At 36.6% G+C, this 21647-nt stretch overlaps 1 protein-coding gene across 1 annotated transcript; it reads right to left on the minus strand.

Annotated features, from left to right (window-relative positions):
- Positions 1-6075: 6075 nt before the first annotated feature.
- On the minus strand, positions 6076-6855 carry LOC103953376. Its single transcript, XM_018648951.2, has one exon. It carries the CDS (start codon positions 6853-6855, stop codon positions 6223-6225), a length of 633 nt encoding a protein of 210 aa, XP_018504467.2. The 3' UTR covers positions 6076-6222.
- Between the last annotated feature and the right edge of the window lie 14792 nt (positions 6856-21647).

The following is a 21647-nucleotide window of genomic DNA, read 5'->3' on the forward strand; positions in this document are numbered from 1 at the left end:
TTCAAATATGATTATAAGGGTCTCCAATCCGTATTCGTCCTCGAACCAAACAATACATATTATATAATTTATATATAATAAATATCGTATTGTATAATATATAATATAATATATATTCACCAAACCCGTGACTTTGAGAATTACAAAAGTTACATTTTGTGGGACACTACAAAAGTTTTGAATTAAACTAATGAGAATTGAATAGTGCTTATAGGAGAGATCAAAGAGCAGCCAACATCATCAATATATCTATATATTATAATGACGAAATTAGTATCTACTATATTATAATGTGTCAATTGAACGAATATATTTTTACTATTGATAAACATGGATATAATTGTTAACCGATGAGGAATTCATTACCCCGTGGGTATGATTATAGATAATCTTCGATAGTTAATTTGCAGTTATGGATATAGTTACTTTGTGTGGTTATGGGGATGGATATAACATTTTTGTCCCCAAACCGAACTGTTGTCATCCCTATATGTGGATAAGATGATGATGTAGGTATTGGGATAAGATACAATCCATTATTGTAGAGGCCTTTAAACAGTATTCTCCCTGTGGTTTTGTCCTGAATCCAAAAATCAAAGGCATCGAAAATCAGCCAACAATTGTTATCAAGGCATATTTTGTGCATTGACAATAAATTATGTGATAGTTTAGGCACAGATAAAACTGAATTTAACTTCAATTTACGAGATGAAGTCTGGAATATTGATGATTCCACATGAGAAACTTGCAAACCTTCACCACTTGCAGTATGAATCATTTCATTAGATGGAAATGGTGTAGCCAAAGACAGATTGTGTAACTCAACAGTCATGTGATTCGTTGCATCAGAGTCAGTCAACCATACTTGCTGTGAATTTGAGTTTGATACCATTGGTGGGGCTGAAGCATTAACATGCATAGTAGTCAAAGATTTTAAATTTGAGTTCATATTTGCATTCCTGAAGTGGCAATACTGAGCACTGTGGTTCTTTTTACCACAAATTTGACAACCCTCAATCATTTGTGAATAAATTACAGGTATCAGCAGGATGACCAAATTTTCCACAGATTTGGCATGGTGGTAATGAAGATCCAGAATACACCTGTTGATTTTGTGGAGAAAAACCAAAAATCCCATGTGTAGGGCTAAAATAAGAAGGTTTATTGTTTCCAAACCTTGAATTTGAGCCATACTGAAATTTACCCTTGAATTTATTCTTGTTGTGAAATGGCTTGGACTGATAATTGTTAAAACCACTGTTTTGATTACCATATGAGCCCCCTAAAGAATTTGCATTGGAAGAATTGCCATATGCATTTTCATATGATTACCATATGAGCCCCCTGAATTATCATTGGACTGAGAACTACCATGTCCAACAATCATAGTAGAGAGAAATGAAGTTGTAGAGTTATTACCGTCAATCATAGCTTCTTCAGCAAGCAATTGAGACCTCAAATCTTTGATAGAAATCACATGTTCCCTTCCCTTAATTATGGATCTGATCGTATTATACTTGGTTGACAAACCATTTAGAGTAAGAATTACTATGTCATCATCATCATCATCATCATCATCAAATACAACACCAGTTACAGAAAGAGATAGTCTTTAACTTCTTTAATCCTCTGAAGATACAAAGAAATAGAATCATTACCATTTTTTATAGTTTGCAATTCTGACTTAAGTTGAAAAATGCTGGTACGTGTGACAGTAGAAAATTGTTCTTTAAGCCTTGTCCATAAATCTTGAGCACTGACATTACCAATGGCACAAGACATTGCAGATGGTGAAAGGATAGCAGTAATCAAATGCATCAATGCTCTATCATGCATCTTCCACATTTTATACTCATCAATTTCAGGTTATGGAGTTGAACCTCCAGAGATAACATCTGAACCACTTAATACAACAAGAGCGAATTTTGAAGGACACAATGTTGAACCATCCACAAACCACAAAATCCTATGACCTTCAAGTAAAAGCTGTAGCTGAAAATGCCAAGCTAAGTAGTTCGAATCATCAAGCTTAACCGTCACTGATGTTGATACAATTGAGATTAGGGACGTGATCGGAGATTCAAAAATTTGCAATTGAGAAGCAGTAACCATTGTTGTAGAAAATCAAGAACCTGTGCAAAGAATTCAAGAAACTTTGTAGAGAAAATCCTGAGTCAGGACTTGTATCGAAAGCTTGGTGTGCAGAGAAAAATCTTCAAGAAAGTGAATACAGGAGAAGAGAGAGAAGTTTCTAAGATCCACAAAGAACAAGAAAGAGATAAGGAGATCAGAAATGTCAAGCAGAAGCAACAAGATCGAACAATATCAGCGAGCGATTAGCTTTCTTCAGCAACGGTACCATATAAACCAAAGCACATTATAGAGAACTAGTGCAGGAATAAGGAAGAAGAAGAACATAGCTTTTAGAAAGAAGAAGAAGAGCAGAGCTTTTAGAAAGAAAAAGCAGATTGTATACAATGAGAGTTTTTCATTAAATTCATTCGTACACTGTAACTTTCTTTTATATCAGTTCTTACAACTAATCTTACTTTGTATATTTCTAACTGCCTAACTCTTTATTACATCAGTCTAACAACTTGTACTAACAACCTCACTAATCATTAGACAAATGGCAGTCAATCTAATCATTGGATTATATCCTTAACAGTAACAAATGAGGCTATAAGTGATAAAACGGCCATGCAATAATATCAAATAAAAAAACAATAACATGGCACAGTGCATTAGAGGATGCAGTGAATTTCTATTTTGAAATACTCAACAAAATTCCAACAGATTATTCAGAAACTTTTAGTCATGTTGTCAGACATTTAACTGTTAGACTCATTTGGCTTTGGCTACTAGTCACAAATGGAGTTTCAGACAACTAAATATTATAAATGATTTTCTTCATGGAGATCTACAAGAAGAAGTTTATATGCATCAACCTCAGCGTTTTGTCTATCCAAAATATATATCCATCTCATGTGTAGATTAGTTAAGTCCTAGTATGGACTTAAACAAGCTCCTAGAGCTTGGCATTCCAAATTCACAAGAGTATTACCAGCTTTGGGTTTTGTTGCTTCTCCATCCGATACTAGTCTCTTTGTGAAACATGATTGAACAAATATGATCATTTTATTGCTTTATGTTTAAGATATTATCTTAATAGGTTTTGATGTTTCTCAAGTTCAATCAGTAATTTACATTATTGGAGAATTGTTTGATTTAAAAGATACGACAAGGTGACATACTTTCTTGATCTTCAAATTCAATACAAAGATAATGGTAATCTGTTTGTGAATAAAAAAGTGTGAAACATAGATGTAAGCCTACACCAACTCCATCCAAATCACATACTCCACTCCTTGTTTAAGAAGGAACTACTATCTTTGATCCAACTTTATTCATATTTTTCAGGTTAAAAGAATTAAGAGGTATCTATAGGGTACATTGGATTGTAGATTGACTTATAAATCTTCATCTCCAACTACAATTTCAGCACACTTAGATTCTGATTGGGTTAGCTAACATTAATACAAGGAGGTATGTTACAGTTTATGTAGTATTCGTGGGATGTAACCCAATTTCTTGGCAATCCAGAAAGAAGGTCTTCAATGTCTAGGAGTTCTACTAAAGTGGTATATAAGTCATTAGCTCATTGTGTTGTTGATGCTTGTTGGATCAAATCCATATTTAAGGACTTACATGTGGTCATTCCTTCTCCTCCTATGTTACGTTGTGACAATCATTCTACACTTGTTCTCAGTCCAAATTCAATTTTCGCTCTCGGATAAAACATCTTGATACAAATTATCAATTTGTTAGGGAAAAGGTTCAAAAATGAGATCTTCTGGTTCACTACATTTCTACCAAAGAGCAAGTTGTAGACATCCTAACTAAAGGTCTTCATAGTCCAGTGTTTGTTCATCATCGCTACAATCTTAACCATAGAAACCCAGGTTAAGATTGAAGGGGAGTCACACTACCAAAAAAAAAAAAAACCCATTGCAGACAAAATAACTTTTTGTCGCTTACAACTTTGCGCGACAACATTTTGTTGGGTAAAGGTCGTCGTGAAAAACCCTTTATTTAAATGTTTACCCGACGGATAATAAACATTTGTTGGGCAAATAGAGTTGGCCCCATGAAATAAAGTTATCAAGTAAAGGTGTTTGGCTTGACGTCACTATCTTCATCCAACAAAATTTCATCAGACAAATAGTAATTTCTGGTGGTGTAATAACAGAATGCCATATTTTCACTTGTGTATTGGTCTAGATGTCACTTGTGTGTTAGTTGCTTAATAACGGAGCTGTGTAGTAGCTTAGTAGCCAAGTAAATGTAAGAAGGCTATAAATAGCAACTCTGTATTCTTTGTGCAAGATAATGAAAAGTCAGTTCTGTTACTTCTTCAAATCCATAACTCTTCTTCTTCTCAAAGCCTTAAGGAGACCAAATTTTTTAGGGTGAATTGTCAATTTAGTCCTTGAATTATCACCTTAGTGAAAATTTGATCTCTAAACTATTTTTTTTTCAGAAAAATTAGTCCTTGATTTATAAAAATCTACCAACTACATCCCTAATATTATATTCGAAGCTACTATATTCAATTTTCCATCAATTTAAGTCACATTACTTGCATGTGATACACATTAGAGGTTATATTGGTAGTTTTCCATAAAGAAATAGTGTATGGAGTTAACTTTGGAGTGTAAATTGGTAGTTTTACATAAGAAATCATTTATGTTAACTTTGGAGGGTAAATTAGATGTTAGATTCACAACCTATATGATATGTGAAGGGCTTATAGGCGAGAAAATGACAATATTACACTCTAAAGTGTGTCAAGTGACCTAAATTGAAGAAAAATTGGATAAAATAGTTTTGAATATAATAGTATGGATGAAATTAGCAATTTTTAATGAATTTAGGGATTTATTTTACCGAAAAATAAATTCAGAGACCTAATCTTCACTGAGGTAATAATTCAGGGATTAAATCGGCATTTCACCCAATTTTTTAAACCAAATTTGTATACAAAATGATGCGATTGTAGATGATTAGATTATGAATAAGTGTCAATTAATGTACTTGTTTCTTAATGGTAACACATCATTTGATTTGCAAATTTAATTTAAAAATCTGGTCTCCCTAGTATTATCTATTACTCAAATGTTCAAGTAAATCCTATATAAGTGTGGATTTTCTTGATGACTACGCGCTTGGTCCAACAAGAGAGACATGTCGCTCATCTTTGCTTTTAGTAACATGTTTAGAACTTTATCCATTTACCTATCAAGCTTTACTTATATATTAGTTCTTCAATCTCCAAAAATGGGTATCTATTAGTCCCCAAATTTAAGTTGATTAACCATTACCTTAATCTAAAGTCCGCACTTTCAAAATGGGCCTTTTATAATAGTTTAGGACTGTTTTAAAAAGAACTAGCTAGTCATGAGCGTTTTTGCTATATATCATTCTACTGTAAATATGTTGATGTATTTATAGAAAATAAGTGCTTCTGCAGCACAAAACACTAAATTTGTCCTCGAGTTAGAAAAAAACTTTTGGTTATCTTAAAGCAGTCTTAATACTTCCAGAGCAAGTCCCAAACATGTCTTTAGCTTTAGGTGAGTTACCTGCAAAAAATATTATCTATAATTAATCAGTTCACATACTCATTTAGTCATTTACCGTCGTCAGACCCCCAAAAAAAAAAAGAAAAAAATAAAAGTCATTTACTGTCTTCTTACTAAACAATGGCAATATATGGTGGGCAGCCAGAAACTGTCTTTAACTCATCCTTAAATGCAGCATCTAATAAAATAATTCATAGCTAACACGTGAGGAGCCTTGTGCGGAGATTATAGATAAGGTCCTCACTAACAGTCTTCTAATTATGTAAGGATAATGTTAGGGAAACTAAATTATCAATCAAGCAAATATAAAGATATCTTAGATTTCCTTATCGCTGTAACCAAGTTTACTTTTCTTAGAGACCAAGTTTATTTTGATTTTATAAATTCCTCCAAGTGGAGGAGATAAAATATTCGAATATTGTGAATTTAAATATAACCCTAAAACCTTTAACTTTAACTAAACTTACTAGAAACAAAGGGAGAGGTAACAATACATATACCATTATAATAATAAATCAAAAACTAGTCCAAATCTAAATGCTCTAGCAAACGATGCAGCCAAGATGCACAGCTGCTCTGATCACTTGCACTGCAAACTTCTGAGAGTCTTGGATGACAGTTCAAATTCAATGGTGCAGTCCATGTTGGAAGACTTCTTCTTCTTCATTATAAGCATCAATTCAACCTTTCCCGTCAACTTAGCTGTGCTGTTGAGAGTCAACACCCCGCTGCTCAATTCACTGCCAAGATTCGAATTGCTTAATGAACTCGAGCTCAAGCTGACCTCGACATTCACTTTTTTGGTGGAAAGCATTCCAGCCTTACTCTTTGGAATATCAACTTGCCCGACAGTCGCTCCTTGGTACAAAAACGTGACATTGCTAGCATCAAACTTGTAACGACCCCAGTTTGTGTTCTTGATCCTTATTTGGGTTGTGAATTTTGCGTCAAATGAAGGCGTTGCTGGGACAAAGTTGAGATCTTGAATGTTGATATTGCCTAGCCTAACTTTCGGAGTCTTAACTTTCATGACGGTAAGACTAATCACAGTTATGACAATGATCTGAAACACAATGAAAATACCAATATAAACGGCCAATTTGATTCTCTTCTTGCGTTTCAGCTCATCAGCAGATTGCAGAGACTCAGCATCACTTCTTGTGTAACCATTTACTGGTGCTAAGGGATCAGCCGGTCGAGTGCTCTCAGCCATCGTTCTTAGAATTCTTCGGATCTTTTGATGAGTGAAAGGAAAATTTCTCTATTTATTGGATATGAAACTTTGAGTTAGAGGAAGTTGTTTGTGAAAGTGAAGGACGAGTAGTATGTTATATATAGTTTTTGGAGTTTGTACAATTTCAATAAGTTAATTGGCGGAATGAACTTCCAGGAACAGTGAGTTTCAGGCGAAGAATTTTATTTCAGACACGGACACCAGACGCGTCCAAAGACAGAGGCGGGGATTAATTATTGGCTTCTAGATGATCATGACTTTGGTGAACTGAGGACCTTTTAGGCTTTTGCTACGAGTCATGAATCATATACGGACATTTTAAATAATTAACATAAGCTTTCATTCATAGAGCTAAAAGTCAAGAATCAATGGTTCTCGAGAGTCAACATAATTTTACAAAATGAAACAAACACAAAACAATTAAGGCGGCTACAGAATTGTTTCTTTTATTCATGGACAATAACAAAAGGCAGGATATTCCATATAAACTTGCTTCCCTTCTGTTTTACAAAAGGCATTGAGAAACTAGCTTTGTTCTTACTTCCTCCAACATACATTTCTTTCTATTTTTCCTTCATGATAATATTTCTAAGTACTTTGATTGGGAGGAAGGATAAAACGTTCTTTTTCTGAGACATGGGTAGTGCTGTCCACAGACCCGTTTGTACTTCTCCCACTCTCTCTCAATTGAATGAATTGAAGAAGATCAATAACCAAAAACAAAAAAATGTGTGGAAATAAAAATGGTTGTGTGAATATCACTGTTATTTATAAAAATACTAGAGAAAATATGTATGTAAATGAATGCAAGATGGCACTTTTGGTGTAGCAGTAACACCTTAATGGGTGCAAAATGATATCTTTGGAATGTCAATAGCAACACTATATATCTTACTAATTTATCCCAAGTCCTTTAGTACTTGCAAATTTCACAACCAAACATAAGCTACGTACAAAGTATAACAAAATCCCAAGGTTGATATGTACCCGAAATATAAGGTGGTACACTATATGTTATAATATAAGTAGACAACAAGGTTGATATGTTCTACTTTTGGGTATATATTTCTCAATGTTCCTCCACTCAGGTCATCTCCAACCGAATGGGCTATGTTTAGTCCCCGTCCAGATTATAGCCTTGCAAGAAATTATTTTTTTAATGAACAGTGTCAATCCATATTTATAAACCATCTCCAACCGAATGGGGCTATTCTCAATAATTTATTATTTTAAGTTTGTACTTTAATTTTATTGGTTAATTGAATAAAACTACCATTTTCAAATAAGGTTTCCGGACATATTTTGAGTGCCACTTGAAGATGTGGCCATTTGAAAATTATTGAAAAAATTAGAGGAAATATTATTGGAAGAGGTAAGAAAGGGGTGTGTATGAAAAGAGTGTTTGAGGTGAATAGAATGTGAAGAATTGAAATAAAATGAAGTAAGATAGTATGAAATGATGAAAAGACTCAGTATCACTTCTTTGGTAACCATGGTTTGCTGGTGCTGAAGGATAAGCCTGTTGGGACTTCTCAGCCATCTTAATTTCTTTTTCTGCAGTTAGAGCTTCGAAAGAAAAGGTTCTCTGCTTTTCTTTGTAAAATAAGAATTGATGAGCAAGTGTATTTGTTGTTTGATTGTGTGAATGATGGTTGAGTGCGGGGTGGTATATATAGTGTTTGAAATATTTGGTTAATGAATTAATTAGAGGAATGAAAATGCGCATATAGTTAGGTGTAGTTCATTCTCTGTTAGGGATGGCAATTCTAACCGTTAGATCCGATAACCGTAGATAACCACCCGAATGGTTTGGATTTGGGTATGAAAATTTGGGTATATTTTGGGTATGGGGAAAACCTGTAAATATTATTTGGTTATGGCTTTGGATATGGTTATAGGGATTTCCAATCCGTATCCGTCTCCGAATCCGAACCGAATAATATAATATAATTATGTAATATTAAAATATTAAATAGTGTGTGTGTGTGTGTATTCATTATTCACTGAATCCATTACCTTGAAAATATAAAAATTGCATTGTGTGAGTTGTATTTTGTGAGAAAGTTCAAAATTTTTTATAATGAATCAAAATATATGATAATTCAATGGTACTTATATGAGATATCAAAGATTAGCCAACATTATCAATTTTTAGCTTTAATTTTTATGTTTTACAAGATCTATCCACTAAATCATTTTATCATCAATTAGATAGTGACGAAATTAATATTTCCTAAATTATCATGTGTCAATTGGACGAATATATTTTTTGTATTGAGAAAAATAAATATAACCGTTAACCGATGGGGAATCTGTTACCTGGTGAGTATGGTTATGGATAATACCCGATGGTTAATTTGTGGTTATGAATATGGTTAATTTTCGCGGTCATATGGATGAATATAGTATTTCCGTTTCTAAACCGAACCGTTGTCATCCCTATCCTTTACTAATCTTAGTGAACATAAGTCAAAGGTGTGGAAATGATTATAAAAAAAGATAAGAAAAAAGAGATAGAATAATAGAATTGGAGGGCTTTAAAAGACTTTGCCTACAACGAAAAGTCATAAAAATATGAAAACGCGCATGCATAAAGACTGTCCATTTTCGTACAACATCACCATCAGCAAGAAGCAAGCTAGCTCCTCCCGGGAAATTATTGGACCGTCTAGAAGATTTTAAGTCAAAACCCTTTAACTGTATGCGTGTTTAGCAACCTTTTGGTATATTTAGGAAATTTATTTCTCGTTTGATTGCTATTTCAATTTAATTTTTTTATTTTTAGCGACTGTGCAGGAATAGATTGGGGAATGAGGATATCTAAGTGCATGAGAGATGGTGCGAGAGTTGTAGATAAAATGTATAAAGAAAAGTATACAAACTAAAAAAAAATATCTTAAGTTGTAACACTTCTAAGATTTTGTCCTATTCAATCTTATTTATAACAGTGAAGAAGAGGCGCATAATAGCGATTAATACAAGTCGTGTTTTATTACAAGCATCTCATACCACCAACATCACTGCCAACTTAATCATCTATTACTTTTTTTTTTTTTTTTTTTTTTTGAACAAAATCACCAATTACTAAGTGTTGGATTTTATAATAAAAGGTCTTAAAGATATTAGAAGTGACCCTTCCACATATACTGTGTATTACTTTGTTATCTCCCAGATGAGACTCTATTATTCAACACGCTCCCTCATGAGTGACCATACAAAAATTCACACAGAAAACCAGTTCCCCATTGGTAGCTCTAGAAGTTGGAATGGTGTTTCCAATTCCAATGGTAAAAAGTTTTAATCCAAAACCCAAACATTTCAAATCCGAATATTTTCCAAAAAAAATTGGAATGAAAATTGGAATGCATTTAAATATTGTGAAAATTTCAAATTTCCCATTCAAATTATTCAAAGTGTTCTGAACTTATTCTGATCAAAGAACTTCCTAAATTTTCATAAACTTATCAAATATATGATTTTCCGAATTTATGTTCCAAAATTTTCGAGTTACTCCGACTCTAAAATTTCTGAATATGTCTAAAATTCTAAATTTGAAGATTGTAACCTGATTTCAAAATTTGGAACGAAAATTGGTAAGGTTGTTTCTAATCTATCCCTTCCGAAATAAACTCGTATCCATCAGAAGCTAGTGAATTCATTATGCCAAAGTTAATGCAACTTTTTGAGATCCCAGTCATTTTTCTTCATTACAACCAACATAACTTTTCAAATGCATAGTCATTCAATAATCTTAATATGGAACTAGCTCAACTTTTTGAAAGCCCAAGTTAATTAAGCAAATTTGAGAACAATAAATCGTGTCAAAGATGTGCTGGATAATAACATGCTCAAACACTATGATAAGCTTTCTACAGACATTGTCCTGCAAACTTAACCACCTATTACTAGTTGTGATTTTTATAACAAAAGGTCTCAGTTATGTAGTTTGGTTAACTGAGCCCATTATAGATGCTTTGGCAATTCCTATGTCTATGTAGAAGTTTTTGAAATCTAAGGTTTCTGCTTAAATCTTTAATGGACAATGGCGTTGGCTTGTTTTACACCATAATTGGATGCACTCAACTTTGAATCAATTACTCTTACTTTGCACATGGATCTTGGGGTGGATGACAAATTGGTTTGGAATGATGCTACTAAAGGTCGTTTAAAGCTTACTAGGGCGTATGATTTTAAAAGAAGTAAACAACCTATGGTTACTTGGGAGAATTGGGTTTGGCGTTCTTGCTACCATCCTCGTAATTCAATAATTTTATGAATTATATGCATGGTAAGCTTGTCACAAATATTCTTTTGCAAGATCAAGGATTTTCTTTGGTGTCTATACATATGCTATGTCGCTTGGCAATTGAGACACCTCCTCACCGTTTTGTTTAGTTGTAATTATTCTCACCAAAGTTCATCTATTTGTTAGAGTTGGTAACAAGTGGAGATAATTTTTTTATGACATTTTAAGTTTTTTCTCCTATCCTCTAGACCATGATTTTGGCTCACAGGTTTAGTTTTGTGGTGGGGGATGATTGCCCCATTTGGGTGAAAGAATTGTGCTCGACTGTGACTCAAGGGCCATCAGGGATAGAGAAAGTCAATTAATGAGTCTTTTGCACTGAGAAGCAGTGCTTTTAATGCAACATAGGAAATGGGACTCTCTCTGGCCTGAATAGAGGCAACGGTAATTTCATGGAAATGACTAACGTTGTTCATAATTGTGGTAATAAGGTCAGCATCAAACATAGACGAACTAGAAAAGGCAAGTTAGTCAGCCAAAGCGCTGATTTTATCTAGAAAATCAGCAATGCAGTGATCACCACGATGGAGATTGAGAAGCACACTGTTGGATTTTTGGATCAGCATGCCAGTAGGGCTTCACTCTAACAACACTGATATTGTCCCCTACTTTATCACTTACTCAATCCATCAGGTGTGGAGTTTTATCACAAAAGGCCTCGATATTAGTTAGAGTAGGGTAATCATATTTAATCCCCCATTGTTTTCTTTTCACCCACCGATGTGGGATTCCAACACTCTTCCTCACGTGTAACCCCATTTAGTGGTGCACACGTAGAGATCCACACATCGGCAATTGAAACTTAGAGGTCGGCTCTAAGTGGTTCACACGTGGAGATCCACACATTAGCAATTGAAACTTAAAGGTCGGCTCTATGTTAAAAGTCCAGACTTGGAACTCAGAGGCCGACTATTTGTTAAGAGTCTTAGCTTGTTTCCTCTTTGGTGACAAGCTCGTTGCCTTGCACGGGCTTAAACCTTGGCACTGATACCATGTTGGATTTTTGGATCGGCAGGCTAGCGGGGCCCCATTCTAACAACACTGATACTTCCCCAACATTATCACCTACCTAATCTGTCAGGTGTAGGGTTTTATCACAAAAAACCTCAATATTAGTTAGAGTGGGGTAATCATATTTAAACCTCATTGTTTTCTTTTCACCCATCTATGTGGGATTCCAACATACACCTCAGAGTGAAATAACTCTATTGTGGGAGAAAGGAGTGCACATATCGCTCTTGAAGAGCCTTCCATGCCTCAACAACACTGATACTATTAGACAATATGGGGTAACTGATGCTGCATATGAATATTAGACGATATGGGGTGACTGATGTGCCATATTTTACGTTCCCTTTTTCCATTGGATTCTCTATTAAGTATAATCCCTTAATTTGAGAAAGATTGACATCTAGATGACTTGTTGATAGTTGTGTGTTAGCTACTTGTTGCACTCCCTTAATTTAATGAGTGACAACTTTAGGGTTTATCGGGTTAGTAAGATTTGCCAAGGTAGGGTTGCTTGTAACCTTCTACCTCATTATATATCCCCCTTGTACATTCAATCAATCTATGAAAAATACATTCAACCAAACTTAAAATTTCCACATGGTATCAAAGTAGTGTCGTCCTTAACCTGTCTCTGCCCATTTTTTTTCCGCTGCTGTTCATCTTCAAGTTCCAGTTATGGCTGAAGAAAGTTTATTAAACCTTAGGGGAGAAAACTCACAAAGTTCTCCCTCTTTTGTTTCAGATACTGAGATAAATACGAATATGCGATTATGCTCAGTTTTGTTGAATGAATTCAACTATTTCCCATGGTCTAAAGTAGTGTCTCTTGCTCTCGTTGGAAGAGGAAAGCTAGGGTTCATCAATGGAGGAGTTGAAGCACCCGAGCTTTCTACCCAAGCATATGAAGCATGGTTGTGCAAGGACCAACAAGTCATGTCAATACTTCTCAACTCAATGGAGAAATCTATCGTTGAAATCTTTAGTTATTCCGAGTCTTCACATGATCTGTGGAAATCTGTGAAGAACATGTACGGGAATCAAAATAATTATGCATGAGTGTTTTAGCTAAAAAGGGACATTGCCAGTCTTCAACAAGATGGAAAAACCTTTGTGCAGCACCTGGGAAGTCTCAAGACTATGAGGAATGAGTTAGATGTTTATCTACCACACACCATTGATGTTGCAGTTCTTCTGAAAAAAGCTGAAGAAAACAAGATATATCAGCTGCTTGCGAGTTTGAACTCTGACTATGAGGATCTTAAAAGTCACATCTGATAAATGTCGAACTTTTTTCCTTCAAAACGGTGTGTGCCACGGTTCAACATGAGGAAGCTCGAAGAATGATGATGAACTTGGAGAATAATTCCAAGATTTCTGAGTCAAGAGTCTATGTTGCCAAACATAAACCCTCAGACAACAGGCCTTACAAGGGTAAAAATCCACACTTGAAGTGCAGTTACTGTGACGTTGTAGGTCATGTGGAGGAAATGTGATGGATTTTGGACCCCGAATTGAAACCTAAGTTCAACAAGGATCACAAAATGATTCCTTCAAGGCAGTTCCATACTGGCTAATATAAACCTCAGCATGTAGCAAATCACAGCTATACCTCATTCCCTGAGAGCATTCTGAACTTCACTTCAAATCCTGTCTCACTCATAAATGACTTTGCAATATACATGCAAACCAAGGGACATAGAAAAACTGCAGAAAGCTTAAGGGGTACAACTGAAAATCCCACTGTGCTACTGGGACAGTTCGCAAGTTTCCTCGCTGAAAATGAGAATATACCAAGAAGCAAAGCTCCAGGTATTTTTAGTGCATTCTCAACTGCTCTTCACACTAGTATTGAACATGATTGTTGGATTATCGACTCAGGAGCCACTAACCATATAACAAACAAAACCTCAAACTTACATAGTTTTCAAACTTTATCAAAACCCTCTCATGTATCAATTGCTAATGGAAAAAAGGCCATGGTTTTGGGCGTGGGAATAGTAAAGTTGCTTTCAAACAACCTTGAGTCTACTGCATTGTTTGTTCCTACCTTTCCTTTTCAACTTATGTCAATAGGAAAGATCACTAGAACCCTAAATTGTCCTGTCACTTTCTCACCAAGCAGTGTTATGTTTCAGGATTCTCTCACTAATAAGACGATTGGTGAAGGGTTCTTCCTGAATGGTCTTTACTATCTATGCAAGGAAACTCGTTTAGTCAAAGCTTTCCAAGTTGATTCAATTTTTTCCAAGGACCAACAAATCTGGCATCAAAGATTAGTCCATCCATTAGAGACTGTTTTGCTTAAACTCTTTCTCAAAAAGTATCAATCCTCTGTAATGTGTGATACATTTCAGCTCTCCAAGTTTACTAGGCTTCCTTTTAGTTCCTCAATGTCTAGGGCTAGCAAACCTTTTGAACGTGTACACTCTGATGTTTGGGGTACAACTATTGAATCTTTTGATGGATATAAATATTTTGTTATCTTTTTGGATGATTTTTCTAGAACAACATGGCTATATCTGTTAAAATCAAAAAAAGATGTCTTCACTATGTTTAAAGACTTTCATCAACTTGTCATAACTCAATTCCAGTCAACCATTCAGAACCGACAATGGCACTGAGTTCTTATCCAACAATATGAGTCAATATTTGAGCTCTCATGGTATTGTTCACCAGACAAGCTGTGTGGGAACCCCACAACAAAATGGGATCTTTGAAAGAAAGAATAGGGATTTACTTGAGAAAACTTGTGCATTAATGTTGCATGTGAACATACCAAAGAAATTTTGGTCACAAGCCATTCTCACTGCAACCTATTTAATCAACAGATTGCTTAGTTGTGTTTTAGAGTTTAAGTCTCCTTATGAAACTCTTAAAGGAAGACATATAACTTTATCACATTTGAGAGTATTTGGCTGCACGTGCTTTGTTCATGTTCAAGCATTGCACCGTGACAAACTGGATGCTAGGGCTGCCAAGTGTGTTTTCATAGGATATTCATCCTCCCAAAAAGGTTACAAATGTTATCTTCCTATTGCTAACAAGATGCTTGTGTCTAGGGATGTAAGATTTGAGGAAACAGTTCCCTATTTCTCTAAGGAGGCTGCTTACTCCTGAGAGGGGGAGCTAATGTGTGATTTATTTCCCTTACCTGCGTGCATTGATCACTCAGTGCACTTGGATCTAGAAGCCACTAGCAATCATGAACAAGCAGAGATTGTGAGTGAAACTACTCATGTGTCTTCTCAACCAAGAAACATGGAAGATGGTACTGAGTCTACTCAAGATGAAAGTCACGAAGAGGCTCCCACTTTACCTCTTACAAGGCGTAATCCTGTGCGTGCTCGACAACCTCCAGCAAGGCTCCAAGACTATGTCACCTTCACTTCCAAACACCTCATCACTAAGGTGCTGAGTTATAATTGTGTTCACCCAAATCATGCCACATTCCTGGCTGAAACCTCTCATCACATTGAACCACGAACCTTTCAAGTGGCTCAACTAATTCCTGAGTGGAGAAATGTGATGAATGATGAACTTCATGCCTTAGAAAACAATCAAATATAAAGCATTATGAAGTTACCCCCAGGAAAGAAGGCTGTTGGGAGTAAATGGATCTATAAAACAAAGCTCAAGGCTGTTAGATCAATTGAACGTCACAAGGCCAGATTGATTGCACGTGGTTTCACTTAAACATTTAGGGTAGACTACAAGGAGACATTTGCTCCAGTAGCCAAAATAAACTTCATTAGGGTTCTTCTTTCAATGGCTATGAATTGTGGCTGGCCATTATATCAAATGGATGTAAAAAATGTGTTCCTTCATGGGGATTTACAAGAGGAAGTATATATGCAACTTCCACCAGGTACTTCTCAAGGTAAAAATGATATGGTATGTCGATTGCACAAAGCAAGCTATGGTTTGAAACAATCTCCATGTGCATGGTATGCCAAGTTGAGTTTAGTGTTGAAAGCTGCTGGTTTTGTTCGAAGTAATGCAGACTCATCCTTGTTCACTCGTAAATGATCAGCTAGTATATTGGTGGTTCTCATCTATGTGGACGATCTCATCATCACAGGTGAAAATGAAGCTGAAATTGAAGCTCTCAAGAAATCTCTCAATCACACATTTGCCATAAAGGACTTGGGGAGACTAAAATACTTCTTTGGTATTGAAATGGCAACATCTCAAAATGGTCTATTTTTAAATCAGCGTAAGTATGTTGTGAATCTTCTCATTGAGGCTAAATTACTTGATTGCAAGCCTGTTATCACTCCCCTTAATAGTAAGCTAAAGCCTGAGATGGATGGAGAACCTCTCATCGATGTGAGTCACTACCAAAGGTTAGTTGGAAAGCTTATATACCTTACCATAACCAGACCGGATATCACATATGCTATGAGCCAATTCATGCATGCACCATCCATGAAACATCTTCTCATTGTCAAAAAAAATCTACGCTACCTCAAAGGCTCTATTGGTAGAGGTATTCTTATGAAGAACAACCAATCTACTCAAATCAGTGGCTACATTAATGCAAATTGTGCTGGAAATGCAATTGATAGGAAGTCTACCACTGGCTATTGTACGTTTGTTGGAGGAAACATCGTCATATGGAAAAGCAAAAAACAACAGGTTATTGCACGTTCTAGTGCAGAAGCTGAATATCGTGCAATGACATCGACAACATGTGAGTTAATTTGGCTCAAAGGGTTACTTTTAGACTTAGGATTCTCTAGTTCTACTCCAATGTCACTCATGTGTGACAATCAAGCAGCCATGCATATCGCTGCTAACCCCGTGTTCCATGAAAGGACCAAACATATTGAGGTGGACTATCACTACATTAGGGCACAAGTTTAATCCCAAGTTATTCAAACCATTTATACTCGCAGTCATAATCAATTGGCATATGTATTCACAAAAGCATTTCCCTCAGTTCCTTTTCAGCGTCTCCTTGACAAGCTTGGCTCGATCAATCTCCTCGATCTAACTTGAGGGGGAGTATTAGACGATATGAGGTGATTGATGCTTCATATGACTAATGTTGCATATGGATATTACACGGTATGGGGTGGCTGATGCTGCCAGATTTTATGTTCCCTCTTTCCATGAGATTCTCTATTAACTTTAATCCCTTAATTTGAGGAAGATTGACATCTAGATGACTTGTTGATAGTTGTGTGCTAGCTACTTGCTGCACTTCCTCAATTTAAAGAGTGATAGCTTTAGGGTTTACCGGGTTAGTAGGATTTGCCAAGGTAGGGTTGTTTGTAACCTTCTACTTCATTATATATCCCCCATTATACATTCAATCAATCTATGAAAAATACATTCAAACAAACTTACAATTTCCACAGATACATTTCACGGTTACATGCATCCCATGTGGTGACAATGAATTGGTCAGCCACAAGAGAACCATCTAGTTTGATTGAATCAAGGGTTTGAAAAGAAGATTAATCTCATCTGTGAGTTGGCCTTCTGTGTTTAGAAGGAAAGCCAAAGAATCCTAAGAGGTTCCATCGACGAATGGAAGAATACTCTGACTGCATGGCAACGATATAACTTGTGTCCTCTATAGAGGATAGTTGTCTGTCGAGTTTGAGAGGTAGGAAATAGGACACATAGGATAGGGAAGTTGCAGCAGGATTGGCCATAGTGAGTGAAGAAATTTTTGTTAGACTGGAGAGGGTGATACCATGAAGGAATTATGCTCGATGATTGAGCAGTTATTATATTTCACTATATATAGAACGGTGAAGAACAAACTCTTCAAAACTAAAAAAAAATATGAACAAAAAGTTGAGAAAGCTACATTTAAAATCAAACAATAGTTGACAGTTTCAACAGCCCAAAGGATTGTACTGTTGATAAAGTTATGACGAATGTTGAGCTAATGATATTTGCTTAAGTCATTTGCGGCTACTGTTGCATAGATGTGGCTGGATATATGATATTCAAATTTGGTTTATCATTGGGCAGCTCGTAATGCATTACGTTTTGAGGAATTGTCTCATCATGTTTCCTTTATTGCTTGTGATATTAAGTTGCAGCTGTTTGAGATTGATTCTTTGAACATAGCTACCATGCAAAAACTCTGTGTTTGATCTTTATCTTCTTCGTGCCATTGGAGTTAAAGATTGTCCAGCTGGGCTCCTCGTATTTATGAGATTCTATAGTTGCCTCCTCCTGTATCTTGGATTAAATTTACCACGGATGACACAGCTTATAATTCTTCCGGTTTGTCGAGAATTGGGGGGTTTTTCTGGACCATTTTGGCAATTGTTTACATTTTTTTGCATCTTTAATAGAAATTGTTTATTCTTTAGAAGTGGAGTTACATGCGGTTATTTATGTCATGGATTTAGCTTGGGCAAACATTTGAATTTTTTTTTTTGTGAATTAAATGTGATTTTTTTTTTAGTGGTCCTTTATCTTTCTTTGCTTCTCGTAAGATTTCTTGGCATCTATGTGTTTGTTGGATAAATTGCCTTACTTTTCTCTCTCAAATACACGTAAGTTGTACACAGTTTGGCTAATTTCGGTGTGGATCATTTTGGGAGTTTATATTTGGATTCTAGGTTTTGCTTGTTTTGTCCTTGATGTTTTGGTTTCTTTGTGTCGAGCGGAAGAGGTTTGTTTTCCTTTTTCTTTTCTTTCACTGATTTTAGCATGCTTGTCAATTTTTATTTACAAGTACTTTATAGTAGGAGTATAACTTGGGTTGTGTTAATTTGAACCCGTCCATGTCCAACCCTACTTTAAACCCAAACAAGCGAGTTTTTTTAATTATAACCCGTCCGAATCCAACTTAATTTCAACCCATTTATTGATTGGGTTGAGTTGGGTTGATCATTTGCCTGTCTATACCCAACCTGATTAACCGAACCCAATCCAACCTGATTGTGATCCAAATCAATTAATGCTCATATTACACCCAAGTGGGCCAAGTTCAAGAATCAACTCCCTTTATGATAAATTTTTAATAAATCACCCTTTTAATATCATTTAAGCTTTTAAGAAATAAAGGACTTTGGCCACTTAGTATTACGGTCTAGTGATATTCCTTTTCACTTATAATTGAGAGATCTTCGATTTGATTCTCGCCAAGGGAAAAGTTGAACCACATTATTATGGCAAAAATCGAATCAAAGATCTCTCAATCATAAGTTTACCCTCTCAATAAGCTTACGCCATGTCTACGTGGCAACGGGTGTCTTCTGCTTGTCATAGGGTTGGTCAATTTTTCTATGCATTTGGCCCAGTCTAATGAATAATTCATTCAATCTTCATTGAAAATAGAGGCTCTTATTAATTTTGCTCGTAGGTAGTAATGGCATACCAACTGATAATTCTTGGCATGCGAGGTCTTGTTCGTTGAGATGCTTGAGTCTTCAAACTTTTTGTCTTGAACAGGGTCCAAGAAATGGTGAGAGGTCACACGTAGTACTTCCTCAGGTTGTAGGCATTCCATTGTTTGTCGATTTCTTTGTCGCTCATAGTGGTGAGGGTGTAGCTGCCCCTTCTGCCTACTTGGTTGATTTTGTACAAACCTTCTCATATGGAAGCCATCTTTTTGGAGTTTTCTTGTCGGACGGTGATGAAGGCTTTTTTGAGGACTAAGTCTCATGGCTGGAACTGCCGGTTTTTTACCCTCTTGTTGTAGCTGCAGAGGAGCTGCTGCTGATAGGCCGTAGTGTGGGTGATAACCTTTTCACGATCTTCCTCTGCCAGGTCTAAGTTGATGGCCATCTCCTGTTCATTCTACTCGAGGTTCGGCAGTACAGTGTTAATGCTTGGCATTACAACGTTGGGAGGAATGATCGTCTTAGAACCATACGCCAAGGAGAATGGAGTTTCGCCAGTTACTCGTCTTTTGGTGGTGTGATATGCCCACAAAACACCAAGGAGCTCGTCTAGCCACTTACTCTTCTTGTCGGAGAGGGTCTTCTTAAGGCAATCGAGGATGGTCTTGTTAGACGCCTCAGCCTGCCCGTTGCCTTGTGGATACCGAGGCGTGGACATGTGCTGGTTGATGCCATATTTTTGGAACAATTTCGCCAAGTCTTTGCCCGCACACTGCGGACCATTGTCAGTGACGATAGAGTGTAGGATGCCAAAACGACAAATGATGTTTTTCCATATGAAGCTTTCTATGTCCGTCTGGGTAGTTGTAGTCCTGGGTTCGACTTTGACCCATTTTGAAAAGTAGTCGGTTGCTACGATCATTATGCATTTGCCCCAGTGGCAGGCAACATTGGTCCTACCAAGTCGATCGTCCACTGCTTGAATGGCCAATGGCTCGTCTACAAGTGGAGTTCGTTGGTAGGTAATGCGGGCTTGGGCTTAGGCTTGAAACGCTAGTAATTGTTGCAGCTTTGTACATACTCCTTGGCATCTTGATGCATGGTTGGCCATTAATAGCCAGCGTTGAGAGCTTTTTGCACTAAGGAACGGACTCCAAAATGGTTTCCACATACACATTCGTGGATTGAGCTAAAAATCTTCAGGTCGTCAGGAGGCGATAGGCAGGAAAGAAGTGGTTCTGAAAATGATCTTTGAACGAACATGCTGTTCCACATGCAATAGCATGCTGCCTTCATTTGGAGCTTTCTGGACTCTAGTCGGTTTGCGGGGAATGTTCCTTTGATTATGTAGTCAATGATGGGATCTTGCCAACTCAGGGTTGTGCTGATCTGCGCCACTCTGACTTCTGGTTCCTCATGTATGCTTGGCCTTTCCAAGTATTCAACTAGGACGGGGCATCTGAGCTGATGATCTAATGCGAAACCTAAGCTTGCTAGTGCGTCTGCGCGAGCATTTTCTGCTCGTGGAACCTGAGTGAGTGTGTACACCTAGAACATCGTTAGCTGCTTTCGTACATTCTTAAGGTACAGGGCCATCTTTGGATGCTTTGTTGCATATTTCCCTAAGGTTTGGTTGGTGATCAGCTAGGATTCGGAATAGATCGCGAGCTTCTTCACCACCAGGTCTTTTGCCAATCGGAGACCTGCTAGTAAGCTTTCATACTTCGCTTCATTGTTTAATGCTTTGAAGCTTAGAATGATCGTTGTTAGGTTGCTCCTGCATTCTTGAGGCCAAAAGGCATGACCTTGTAGCAGTATGCGCCTCTCTCAATCATGAATGCTGTTTTTTCTTTGTCAGGCTTGTGCATGGCAACCTGATTATAGCTTGAGTACGCGTCCAAGAAGCTGAGCAGCTGGTTCCCAGATGTTGAGTAACTGGTTCCCAGATGTTGAGTCAACGAGCAGGTCGATTCTGGGAATCGATGTAATCCACGCATACTCTTCATTTGATCTTTTCTTTTTTCATCATTAGCATGACGTTGGCCAGCCATCTGAGTGTGCCACTTCCTTAATGAATTTGGCCTCCAGTAACTAGTTGATTTCCCCTACAATGATTGATACGCGCTCAGGTACGAAATGTCACC

This window comes from the organism of the source record quoted next, unplaced genomic scaffold (genome assembly GCF_019419815.1).
Source record: "Pyrus x bretschneideri cultivar Hongxiangsu unplaced genomic scaffold, Pyrus_bretschneideri_v1 Contig3, whole genome shotgun sequence".
NCBI lineage: Eukaryota > Viridiplantae > Streptophyta > Magnoliopsida > Rosales > Rosaceae > Pyrus > Pyrus x bretschneideri.

Coding starts and splice junctions, on each gene's coding strand:
- LOC103953376 (XM_018648951.2), bottom strand. CDS start 6,855: ATGGCTGAGAGCACTCGACCGGCTGATCCCTTAGCACCAGTAAATGGT.